The sequence below is a fragment of the Scedosporium apiospermum genome (genome assembly GCF_000732125.1).
Source record: "Scedosporium apiospermum strain IHEM 14462 chromosome Unknown SEQ_SAPIO_0154, whole genome shotgun sequence".
Classification (NCBI taxonomy): Eukaryota; Fungi; Ascomycota; class Sordariomycetes; order Microascales; family Microascaceae; genus Scedosporium; species Scedosporium apiospermum.
Genome location: NW_015971855.1, coordinates 575,549 through 588,718, shown reverse-complemented (window position 1 = coordinate 588,718; position 13,170 = coordinate 575,549). Strand labels below are relative to the sequence as shown.

Sequence of the window (13,170 nt, the reverse complement as noted above, 5' to 3'; positions counted from 1 at the left end):
AACTACTACGCACTCCTTTGCTCCTGTCATTTCTTCTGCTCCAATAACCCGCCATGTTTCTCCTTCGAATCCGGCAGCCGTGCCCAAACTTCACCTCGGGAGCTGGAATCCTTTGCCGAATACGAGAAACCAGCTTCAGAGAAGTGCCATCTTATCGTTTCTCGAGAAATCCGAGGCCGGCACTGGAAATGAAGGAGCTCGGGAACAGGGGTCGACTCCGGTGGTGACCGCCTCGAACGGATATCCATTGGACCTCCGCAGCTGATGGTCGGGAATTTGCCGTGGTATGTGCTCACAGTTTTTGGTTGCACAGTTTCTATGAGCTAGATATCTCCAAGATGGGTGAATCGATACAATTCATCAAGAGAATTTGCCACGGCCAGCCGTCTCAGGAACATTAAATATACCGTACCCTGGTACATTGGTGTACATTAGTGTACATGACTCCTAATCTTGCTTCCTTTCCCCGCCTCGATCTAGTGGAAGCTGGTGGGTTGCCCCATAGGGCGCTACCCTGTCATTGATTTTTGTTGTGGTAAACTTGATGTCCACAGCCCCCACCTTCGCAGTAACATTGCCTACTTCCTACGAAGGAGTATGATATGATACTCGTAGTGCCCCCCAAAACTGAGGTCCACTACGCTTGGCAAGACAAATGGTGAGACGACTGCCGCCACCCCCCCCCGGGTCCCATTCTCCACTAACAAGCACCGACAGCACGAAGCAGCGCAGCGCTAAGGAAATACAACATGCATTGGAGTAGTAGGTATCCCGGAAAATAACTGGCAGCCCTGGCTGGCAACAAGCAAAATAACGACCAAGCAAACGATGAACTAGCTAGTTCGGGGAAACATTGAAATAATACACACTCGGCAAGATTTGGCCACGCCAAGCCAGATGATAAAACTAGTAGCCACTCTCGGCACACGGGGGATGTCCTCGAGTCTGGACTTCCAGCGGTGAGCCTACCGACTGTGTTGTGTACGGCCAGGTCCTACCAGGCACAGGGTAGGAGTATTCGTAAGACCGCATGCTACCTTACTAGAGTGGCTGCACTCCGGAAATTCGAAGATCGGATTATAAGCAACTGGCAGTTGCTTTGTCGCTGCGCCAACACATGTTCCGAGTGTATCACTTTCCATCCTCCCCTCGACAATCATTCCCCTTTCGGCAGAACGCATCTCATGATCATGATGGATAGGAAATGGGACAAAAATTATTGTTAAATTGCACCTTCCTTTCCGGAGTTTGCGGGGCGGATTCGGCTTGGAGGTCCGGTGCACACTTGGGCCCGGCCTCACCATCTAGGAACGGATATGGCCACTGCCTTGCTTTTTACCACACCACCACAAATGGCCAGCCACCTCCTTCGACTCTCCAAACTTCCATCTGCAAGGGCCCTGTCGCGTAAATACATCCGGTAGCCTTTTCATCAAGCCACCTAAGCTCCCCGAGCCGGTGGTGTTGCGCGGAGGGGCCGTGTTTAAGATGATTGGGTGTCGATGAATCCCCCCTGAGAAGATTATGCACGATGTAGGCGTGCTTCCCAATGGGTTGGTCACGCGGAGAGCGGACGACGCCTGAGGGCGCAGGCATCCAGATATTTTGCTTAGAGTCGAGGCCATCCACCCCCCCACCCCCCTCAAGCTCAAGGTGGGTGATGAGAGGCTGGCCTTGAAGGGAAAATGCATCCCTCTTCCGATTTCATATAGAAGAGAAGCTAATAGAAAGAAGGTTGGAGGCTCGGAGATGCCGCAGGAGAACCGGGTCTCATCCGACCTGTAGGGTTAATATAATGACGAAAGCTATTCACTAGAGTGGCCTATTATGATGGGATGTGCTTCATCCATGTACATCACTTCGGGTGTGAGGAATGCATGCGGAAGGATGTGCGTAAACAATGGGACATGCGGTGAGGTTTCCTCGTGTCTGACGATAATGATGGTCCACTGTGGGTAAGTAGAGATCCGAGGTAGCGCAGAAAAGGAAAATGCAGCATTTTTTGTCTTCCCCCCAGGTCCGATGATGTAATGTATAAGCTCATCAGAGACCACCCTCCTTGGTTGATTGTTGATGTGAGTCGTTGGAGGTCTGGACTCACCACACTGTCGAAGTAACCCCTCAATAGAACAGGCGATACCACTTTAAGTTACTTCCAACGGGTGGTTTGGAATTAACGGCACCTGAAACAACTTCTCGCAAGTCTCCGGTTGTTAGGCGTGGGATTGTAGAAGAGCCCACAATTGGATTTCAGGTGGAATACGGAATCATTGGCTCAAGCATAATGAGCCTTACAATTAGTATCGCCGAAAGCTTCATGACCCGGCTGCGCATTGGGCGGGTGGAGCTTCGAGCAATGGGTTGTGTCTCGCAGTCGGCCGGCTCGTGGATTGATGATTACGTGTGGTTCGAAGTACATCAGGATCACAGCTCTCTGATTTGCTCTGGAATCGCCAGCGGAACTCCTGATCAATATCTTGCTCTCATTTTAATGTCGTGGCCCTAATTTCACATGTCTGATACCTTCCCAGCCGTCTCATACAAGTACAGCATAGATGGGAGGATCTATTGAAAAGGAGAGGCAAACAGCGTGGAGAGATAAGACACCCCCCAGCTCAAAGTCTGCCTCGAGTTTGTTTTGATTGAGGCGAAGAGAGGGACCGAGTTTTTCGTTTTCCTAGCCACAATACACACTTCGTCTGCGTCCCCGAATCGCTTTGCACTTCCGTACGATACGCCCCCCGATGCATTTGTACAAGAGATCTCAACGATCGCCGGATTGGGGGGGTTGGTCCGTTGATGTTGAAGCTCGGTCCACACGACAGCGCATACCAGGCGCCCTGGCCGGGCGGATGACAAGGGTCACCCAGAAGTCAACCAGGATTAGGATTGGAACCACGTCGGGTATGAGGAAATGAGTTCTCTTCTTCTAGAAACACTCGTCGAAGCATTCCCGACACACTGCTACCCCCCGGATGTAGCATATGCACTGAAACATACTTTGTCGGACGAAGAAGTACTTCTGTGTACCTGTCTACAAGTACTGAGGTACTGCGAATCTGATGTTATCTACAAATTTATTGGTCGAGCAATTATTTACATTTACTGTTTTAGGACACATCACATCCGCATACGTACCCTGTTGCCCTCAAGCTCCTCCACCAAGAGATTGCCGTCAACACCAGCTTAGCGCCGGGCAGTTAGATCGAAGGGGCGGACGGGTAGGGCGATGAGGAGTTGTAGTGTAGTTTACTTCGAAGTCTGGAGAAAGCGACGCTCATCGCTGTTGACAGCGCAAACGATAGCTTAGAAAGTACAAGTTCCGTCTCTTCTCGACCAGCAGTCGCATTTCTATCCATCACAATCATCAGTTATTCCTAATCTAAGATTCATGGCAACAACCGCCCATCCCATCAGGGACTTGGAAGTCCGTAAACGTGTGGCCCCACTTTCGCTGCTTGATAGATTGAGGGTCTGTTGCTCAATCGAAGGGCAGTACTTCGTATTACGGTGGAAGTACAGGAGTCCACTTGTACGACATTGACCTTCCTCGTATTCAACTTTCCATTTGCAATGCAGATCTTGCGAAGTAGGTAGGAGATTGTATTAAGAAGCTGAAAATCATTGGGTTCATACTATGGACAGGGATCCCCGGCGGTGAAAGACGATAATAGGTACACAGCAACTTGCGGGAACCTCATGTAACGGTCGTATCCTGGAGAGTCGCACTCGCCAGCCGAGCTCTCAGGGTTCTTGAGACCCCAAAGAAAAATTTTTTTTTTCTCTCAATCACGCTGGGGTAATTCTGGAGGAGCGGGAGGATCTCAAAGTGTCCAGTGCTGTGGGTGTCATCTGAAAGTTACAAAGTACAAGTTGAAAAACTGGGGTCCCCAAAACCCTGGCTGGCTCTTCTTCCACCCGGAAATTAGGAATGGGCTTTACACTAGTGTAAAAAGCGTCCCCGCCCTGGGAGCTTTGCTGGCAGTCTGCGACTTTCCAGGGTATGCCTGGTACCTCCACCGATCTAGGCCGGGCTAACCAAATTGGATCAAGAACAGCCTGGGTTTCAGGGTTCCATGATGGTGACTGTCTCTGATCGAAGCTGATGTGGGTTGCGTCGGACGCCTGGGGTGTATATACCTCGAAGATACTATCATCGTGGTTTCGGGGTCTGGCAGAAGTTTAATACAGAATATGTCAGGGGGGCCGACTAGTGAAGAGGGTGACAGGGCAGTGTTGTCCTAGTACCATCGGTAGATCTGGCGTATGGCGCCACTTCATGACAAAGAAGCGCCAACCGAGGAGGACCGCTTCTTTCATTTTCCCTTTTTGCTTTCCTTTTTCCCTATTTTCTTTTTTTCTATCTTTTTTCTTTTTTTCTTCCTTTTTTTTTTCTTTTTTTTTTTTTTTTCCTGGCAGAAACATGAGGCGTGCAGTATTCATTGGATCAGTGGAGCCAGCATGGAGGTTGACGAAATGCGCGTGCCGGTCTCCCGGCGATCACGAGGAACACAAAAAAGAAAGCGGTCAAGATTTAGCACTCCCTTCCTTGAGGAAGCAATTGAGGTAGATAAGCCGAATGACGATGATTCGGATATGTGCCTGCCATGTGATGTGATAAGACATCGCAGCCCGACCTTAATTCGGTGAAGAAAATAAAAATAAGAACGTACATGTCCTCCTTCCCCGACCAATCGCGGTTGTCGGATGTAAGGCTCAAATTTCCTCCCCCCGCAGAAAAAGAATTGGGGTCTCGATCGCGTGGTGATGCTCTATGATGCAATTCAGAGATTTAGCAGGCACCGGAAATGCCGCCGGAACGCAGCCGTCTGCTCGGGAATGCACAATGCCTCTCCGCGTCGCCTGCGACTGCTCAATTCGATTTTTCAGTGTCGAGCTAGCCGCAGTTTTGGGAAAGCGGAAAGATCGGGGTTTTCGAAACTCTGCATGTTTGCCCATGTTTTCCCAAAGGAATCGTCGGTTGCGACCAATGGCACCGGCTGCCGCAAAAAATGGATCAATGATAGCACGGTGTTCCTCTTCGGGATCTGCGCGTCTGAGGCCGAGTCCTCTGTGGCGCAGAGACATCCCGAATTAGGTTTTATGAGACCCTCGGTTCTCCCTGTCATCAGAGAATGGTTGCTCTACTTCGTACTTCGTAAATCCGATGAAGCAGAGGCCCGAGACTCTGGAGACGAGATCCTGCTGGCAGCCCTGTACAACCACAACCTGCAAGACGCTGCTGCGGGTAAGCGAGCACAATGCCACGTTGACGAAACCACCGGATGTTCATCCGCCCGCATATGTGCTACGAAAAATGACGCAGTCGAGCATACAACCTCGCACCTCTGCATGAGCCGGATGATCTTGCGATTTGGATTGTGGTGTCGGGGAAGACATTCCGTAAACCGGTGGAACGTAGGCGGTGACCAGTAAGTATCTTTAACTCGGCGACAACTTCGCTCACGACATTGAAGTCACCTTAAGCGGGGTGGACCGTCTGACCAGCAACTTTGTGCTCGAGGCATCTGGCACTGCTATGCTTAATTCTCATGTTTGGGTTGCATGCTGATGCGAGGCCCGCGTGGCACGTCCCTCTGACGTAGGTGCCACATCCGCGATTGGCGATATCAAGCCATGCCTGTCCATCTCCGGAGCAAAGGGAGCTCTGTCTGTCCGCAGATGCACCTCGGAAGCGACAGCTCCTTCCCCGCCCGGTCGGTGTTCGGATGGGGATTCAAATGAGTCCAAGTGGGAAAAGGAAAATTGCGAGTGTGTAACTCGGTTTTTTTTTTTTTTTTCTACGTGTGGCTCAAGAAGTGACAACAATGAGCGAAATTGCGGATATGGGTTAGCAAAGAGGGGGGCGTGGATGATCGAGATACGGTCGCCTCCTCACGAGGGCGCGAACGAGGCCGTCACAGCAACTGCATTTTTCCTTCGGACTGTTGGAATGAAATCTCCAAATGCCCTTCGGTATCTTTGTACACGCTCACGACAACTTCGTCAAGCTGCCGAGCACCCGAAGCGCCCCACACCGAACGCCTAGTTAAAATAACAGCACAGTTGAAGTCGAGACTAGGAGGCGAGGCATACATTTACAGAGCCGGTGATCAACTTCGTGTACCTTTGTATTATCGCCCACGTCACCCTTAGGCCTATTAGCCACGACATAGCATCAACTAGTTTAGAAAGCCAAAGTAGAAAAATGTGCTGGTGTTTGCTGCGGTTTCAAGGTTAGATCAGATGTCGTCTTCAAATGTGAAGCAGAGGCGGTGCGTTTTAGATCGACTCCAAGGTTCAATGTTGGTGCCTAAGGGACGGGGTCTTACTTCGTACGAAAGTTGTGGTCATTATCTCTCGATGGACTGGGTTCTGGGCTGTGCCCTGGCCTGAGCACTTGTGACTCGACTTGTCCCATTTTCTGTGCCCAAGGCGATTAGGCGCTAAGTACCATTCAAACGAAACCTGAGTGGCTCGAGAGGTCGAGAATACATCGATTTCTTTGCCACTAGATTACCGAGATTAATCAATATGCCTTGGCTTAGACTTGTGCACAATGATGACGACAAGGGTCAAAAAAATGTGAAAAGATGGGAGGAAAAAGAAAGCCACTGCAAGGGCGACTTTGGATCATTGATGCCTGGATTGGATATCGAGGAACATTTCATGTGAGTGCTGGAAGCGCTCTGTACATTTGGTACTGTATCTCGTCTGGCTGGCCAATTAATACCGATCAATCTAATCTGGGCAAACGACCTAGCACCCACCATCAAGCAGAAGCGCAGGAACTTGAAGGGCACGCATCAAATTGATTGAAAAGCTTAAAACTTCCGAAATAAGGGGTGACACATCCTGGCGTACTGGGGGTTGGCGCTGTACAGGTCAAATACACTAGTAGCTCCACAATATCTGTAACGATTGGTCCCTCAAGCTGAGTTTATATTTTATACATACGGAGCGCGTACTTTGTACAACACCCCCCCAGATGAGGCACAGCTTCAATGTTTTTTATCTTGAGGCTCCTAAACGAGGGCGGACTCCCAAGAAATTGTTTTTTCGCCAAAAGATACTCTTCCTCACGCCTCCTCGAGGATATACAAGCAGGGCCAACATGAAAACGGCACTGACATCGGAGGGGCCCTCAGACAATGCTAATTTGTACAGCCTCCTCACCCCCTCCCAGAGCCAGTTATTTTGAGGAAGTCCTCAAACTGGTTTTAGCCTGGTTGTGGAGCACTGGAGTCCGAGCGGGCCCTGGTCAATTCTGGACCCTGCTTGTGAACATTAGACGATGTTGGGTGTAATGACATGGAGGGACCCCCGTCATCAAATGTACCTGCAAATGACCAGACGATAAAAACGAGAAAAAAGGAAAAAAGAAAGGCAGAAAAGGAAGAGAAGAGATAGAACAAAATGCCAAATGCCTCGAATGGGCCAAAATACACTAATGGCAATCTTCTGCGCTTCGCCCCCCCCCAGGAAAACCTCAATGTTTCGGTGATTTTATTGATCCCTCCCTCAATACTCCTTAACACCGAGTCCATCCACGACCCAGGACGTTGACGCCCCGCGAACGATTTTCGGTCTTGTTTTTGCAAAGTGTTTTCCTTCTTCCGTATTAAGCCCATACAGTTGTGCATCGCCCCCTTTGCCCAGCACTTCGCTGTTCGCCCGGCTGTGCGAAGATGAGATGGAGAAGTTGGGCTTCTCGACTTCGGGGCTGCACGCTGGCGAGAAGCCTCATAATTACAAAAAAAAATAGCTTGCTCTCTACATAGTCGTGAATGCTGAACAGAAATTATATATATCTCTAAGGGACTCGTCCTCATCGTCAAGGCACACAAGCAGCTTCTTCTATTAGTCGACAAGATCATCAGCTTCCATCCATATATACCAGTTCTCAATCTCCCACTCTCACTCTTCTTTTATCCAACCGTCACCTTCCAGTGTTCCACAGACTCTTTCCAGAAGATCCGTACAGAATACCGATCACCATGCAGCATATCGACGCCATTTTCTCGATCTCTGGCCCCTTCGGCGGCCAAAGGTATGTGCCACCAGATTTGTTCCTGCCCACTGCCGACGCCACCAACTAGCCCTGCACCCCCTGTCTTCTCACTGCAAAAAGAACAACGGCTGCCAAGCGTAATTGCTCGAGGGAGAGTCGCTAACACTTGCAGTAGGAATTCCGAGTCTTCGTTCATGTCCCTGGTCGACCAAAACAGCGGGTCGAACCAGTCCGCTGGTGACGGCAGCGACTCCGGCAACACCAAGCGCGGCAAATAATTCCTTCGCCCGCTCCTGCAAGTCCGAAATACCGGGCAGGTTTAAGGGATTAATTTGGGCTTAAAATCAAATTGATGTCAGTCGAGTTCCTGCATGTGTAGCTCGCGTCGCTCATTTACCTCCGCGGTCACTTACACCATCAACAGATCCTACACACAACAAACGGCGGTCAAAAAGGCACAATTTCATTGTCCTCGTTCCTCAATCTTATTCTCAGTCCCGCTTGCACTCTTTCTTTGTCTCTTTGTCTCTTTGTCTGGCACGGGCGCTGGCACTGGCTTCATCTTTTGTTTCTTTCCCCCACCTTTGTACCACTACCAGCTTTGCTACAATGTGATTTCGGGGGTGGAGAGCCACGTTCGGCTCGAGTCCTTCGGAGGTTTTCACTATTAGTGTTTCTCTCTCCTGTCACGGCCGAATGGCATTGATTGGGGGATGGCTTTTTTCTTTTTGTGTTCGACGGAAATTTAGACGGCAGTATAGACACACTTTCTTTGTTTCGAATTCAATTAGATGCCATCCTACAAGACAACGTTTCTCACGATTCTCCTGATCTTCCACGTTTTTTTTTTTCCCTTTGTCTCACCATTCACCAGATCTCTGGACACGTCAGGTTCTGCACATAGGCGGAAATTAGAGCCTCGCCGGCGGGTCGCGGCAGTCCAATCCCCACCCCTCCCACTCGGGAATGTTGAGATTGCCAGGGAGAGTGCGGGCGGGAGTCTCAAGTGTAGAGGGTGTGGCCTCGAACTAGGTAGCATGCCGGCAAAGGGTAGCATCTCATAGGGCGTGAAATAGCGGAGGATGTCTCTCTCCCGTGAGAAACGAAACACCACGACGCTGGCGAGAGGAACCGTGCACATTTCACCTCGCCCAGGCTAGAACCACCTCAGGACAAGCTACAGTCCAGTAGGACACAACGGAGTTTAGCGTTGCACGACAGCTGTCAGGTTCCTCCTCCTCTTGTTAATTTGCGAGATTAGACCAAATCTACGGTATCAATGAGATAAAGCAAGGAAAGTGAGGACGAAGAATATGCAAAAGACGTTGGTTCCCAAAAGGCGTCCTTAAAATGGTGGGTGTGTTGGCCGCAAAGACTGGCCAGCCTGCTGCTCTCGCTCAAGAGGGAAGACCGCTACTCGGCGAGCGCTACCGACGGATAAGGTACTCCGAAAGAGTAAAAAAGGGAAAGGGACGTAGGAGCTAAACTTGAATCATTGTTTTACAATTCTCCGTAAACAAAACTTCCCAGCTCCTTGTTCCCTCTCGTCTCATCCAGAATGAACTAGGTCCAGCACCAGACATCTAAGTGGAAAATGTATAATGGCAGCGCCCCCTGCGCCTTAAAAGGTACAACTTGTACCTCCAATCGATCTCCCGGCGGCTTTACCGCCTGCCTATCAATGGGAACCGACAAAATCGATTTGGCTTTCTGAGGCTCGAGGTGTCCGTGACGGGGGTCGCGTATTGTATCCCCCATCGCACCGTTAAGGCTCCCCAACTCTCCCAACGGCTACAACACACGCCCCCTCGCCTTTATTTTTTCTTTTTTCTCTTTTACAGGGGCACCGAACTTCTGAGATCAATAATGGTAGATGCTTCGCCTTGCCACTGTAACTTAGCCCGTCAATGGTGTCAGTGATGCGCTGTGGTGCAGTATATCGGACGAAACCGAAGAAAAACAACACCGTCTAAAGACCGAGAAAAAAAAAAAATAACATAAACGGCGACGTTCGAGTTATCCACAATGCACTTCTTCCCGTTAGGACTGTACAATTTGGCATACCACGTCTCTTTATCGTCGTTAGAGACCGAAAAAAAAAGGGAGGCAAAACAGCACCGCCCCCCGCCCCCAGTGCTGGTGAGGCGACTGGGCAGTCGTGTAATCCAGTCATCAACTTCGTCTGGCCTGAACTTGCAAAGCTTCGCACAATGTAATTTGTGCAGTGGAGTGTAAGTACTAGTCCCGGCGATTTTCCATACCCAGGCTCACTGCCATCTCTCTGCCTGCCGAGCAGACCTCTCTTGGGTATAAAGTCTAGACAAACTCTCTCTCTTTTACCTCTTCTATGAGAAGCCATCTTTACCATTCCGGCATAGAGTCTCCAACGTTTTTAATGCTCTCTCGACTTCCTTCTCTTGTTGATTTATCTCAAAACTTGCCATCGCCCGAGAAGACCTCCTCGACTATCGGTATCAAGCTTCTGCGTTCGATCAACGACCGACTACTCGTCCAGCAAGAGCCGGAATCTGCCTCTTACACGCATTCCACGCTACTATACAAGCATACGAGCTCGAAATGAACAATTTCTCATACTACCAGTGCCAAAACATGGAGACTCCTGACTGGAAAGGACCTACTTTTGAAAAGTATGCCTCTTATCACCCGGCTTTACATCTTAACTCTCCTCTTCGCTCCCGTTCACGGAAACGTCTTCCTTTTCGTCTTCAGGCTACGAGCAGCGAAGTGCCCCTTTCGTTTACTCTTATCCGCACTATTGCTAACTTCTAAAGCAGGGAAGTGGTCACTCCGCTTGAGCGCGATAGACATGGCAAAGGATACACCGACGAGACCGACCCGGACGAACCGAACGGAACCGTAGTCGAACCTAAGGAGGAGAAGCCAAAGAAGCAGAACTCGTCGTCCTCCAGGCGGTCCCCCAGGAGCAAGAAAAGCCACAAGACGTAGTAGACCGGTGTTCTACCACGGCCTCCCCGGCATGCCCCAAGAGAGAGAAGAAGGGGAGGAAGAGATTTCAAGATTTCTACTGCTTGTTTTATTATATCGGTATCTTGGATTGGACCTTTACTCTGGATCAACATGCCTGGCATGGGTGTTACCCTGCCGGTCTTGGGATCCATCGCAAGCTTGGGGATTTGACATGTTCCTTCTCTTTGGTATAGATGGATATGGTGTTGGCCATTGTTTTAGGGTTCCTGTATTTCCTAATTTTCGTTAAGGGTCTTCCGCTCTTACTTTTCTTGCAATGAACAAACCAAGGACGTATCCGCCATACTCTCCAGCGGCTCGGCTCTTCCCCAAGTCTCGTGGCTCTTCCTTCGGGGGACGGCAAGGCCAGCACAGGCCACCCACGCAAAAGCAAGTAAAAGCAATGTCTTGCCATTCAGAAGCGAGCAAGCAGTTGTACTGAGCAGGCGTGGTGATATCGCAGAGGTGTGCGACAGGGTGTGGCGAGGAGCGGACGTGATCTGTAGAGACGAACTTACACACTAAATTTTTCATTAATCACTTGGTGTCGCCCACGTTGCACAGCGTACCAAGACTGCACTGCGAAGTGGGGTGTGAAATGAACATCGACAATGCATTGATGGGATGAATTCATTATCTTTACCTTGGCCGGGCTTCCTCGTTCCCAACGGGTCGGCTGGTGAGCATTGGAAATCCCCACGTAGCGCTCGGCAGCTTACAAGGCCGAAAGCGGTGGCGGTGCACAGCTCGCCAGGATCGATGCGTCTGAGGGCTCACCTTCTTGAGGGACGATGTGGGGAGTTCAAATTTGGCTGTCGTGACCTCCCTGTCCATGCCCGAAGTAAATCATACTCCATACACGGACCAGGCCAGGGCAGGGCCGCTAAGCCAGGCTCGTCCTGGCCTGGTTCACCGCACGGGTTGCCGAGATCCACTACGAACCTTGGGGTCTTCGTCAATTTCCACCCACGCCTGGTCACTACCCTAGTTGCTGGCGGGCGGTTGGGCTTCTGGAATGAAATTGATCCCCCAAAACTTCTCCACCCTCGCTGACAGGACTTGGATGAAGGATGAGACACCAGACGCATCATAGTACTTCGTAAACAAGGAACCCAGTACGAGCTGGAGCTCTCAGACTCAAACTAATACACAAGATGTTGATATCACATTCGAGACCTGGCACTTTTGCGACGAGTACTAGCCAGATCCATCAATATGAATTGACCGGTGGACAAAACTGTAACCAAGCTGCCGTTTACTAAATTCCACTGTTTCGCAATTTGTATTTTTATTCTTATTTTGTATTTCTCCCCTAGTGAGGGAAACGGCATATCGGGCTGTCTCTGTTTCGGCTCTGGAAGTAGAAAACGGTCAATGTTGTCTCCAGTGTCATCGACAATCTACGCCCTATTGATGGAGAGAGCCCAAGCATGAGGGTCCATGGTAGCATCAATACATTTGATCTTCATACGTGGTAGTTCAAGATTGCCGTTAGCGTCGGCATGTGTTTCTTACCAGGTCGCTGTCCAGGCTTGGTCTGGGCTAGCCTATCCGCGATCTTAATTGCTTGTACTTCGTACTTCGTAGGGAGGATCGATGGAACGGAGATGTACGTATTGAAGTACAAAGGTGTAATAGATCATTGATGGCATGCTGTACTGCTGTGCCGCTGCGCTAAGTGTGCCAGGGTATTCGCAATCGAATTTACTTGTACGAGGATACGCTGGTGATCAATGATCCAGGCCCCGTCACCGTCATCTAATTACTCCGCGAAAGTTCGAAGCAAGCACTACGAAGCAAGCATACCCCGGGCTTCTACTCCGTGCTTCGTAAATGCACAAGCCGCTGTCATTCGAGAATTGAGACGAGACAGATTGAGGGATCGTCGGTTTTCGGTACCCTTGGAGTCGAGCTGCGTCCTGCGTAAACCCGCGCAGGGGTACAAAGAGGACGTCAATCAAGTATGTACACAGGTACCTGGGTACCCACGAGAGGTCTGCCCCACATGCAGCTCGACAACATGGGAAAGTCTCCCACCTTCGTAGTTCTCATTTTAATTTACACCCGCCTGCTTCTTGGGGGAGTGCGTGAAACTAAGGATGCTCAAACTTAATTACTGCCCGTTTCTCGACATGGGTCGTGTTAAGCGGGGTGGAGACAAAGAGTGATCA

General features: G+C 50.2%; 1 protein-coding gene across 1 annotated transcript; it reads left to right on the top strand.

The window, feature by feature from the left end:
* Positions 1-10,621: 10,621 nt before the first annotated feature.
* Positions 10,622-10,978, top strand: SAPIO_CDS9947 (uncharacterized protein; the record flags this gene model as incomplete). Its single annotated transcript, XM_016791228.1, has 2 exons — positions 10,622-10,659; positions 10,807-10,978. The coding sequence occupies 2 exons, from the start codon at positions 10,622-10,624 to the stop codon at positions 10,976-10,978; spliced, it is 210 nt and encodes a 69-aa protein (XP_016639072.1).
* Between the last annotated feature and the right edge of the window lie 2,192 nt (positions 10,979-13,170).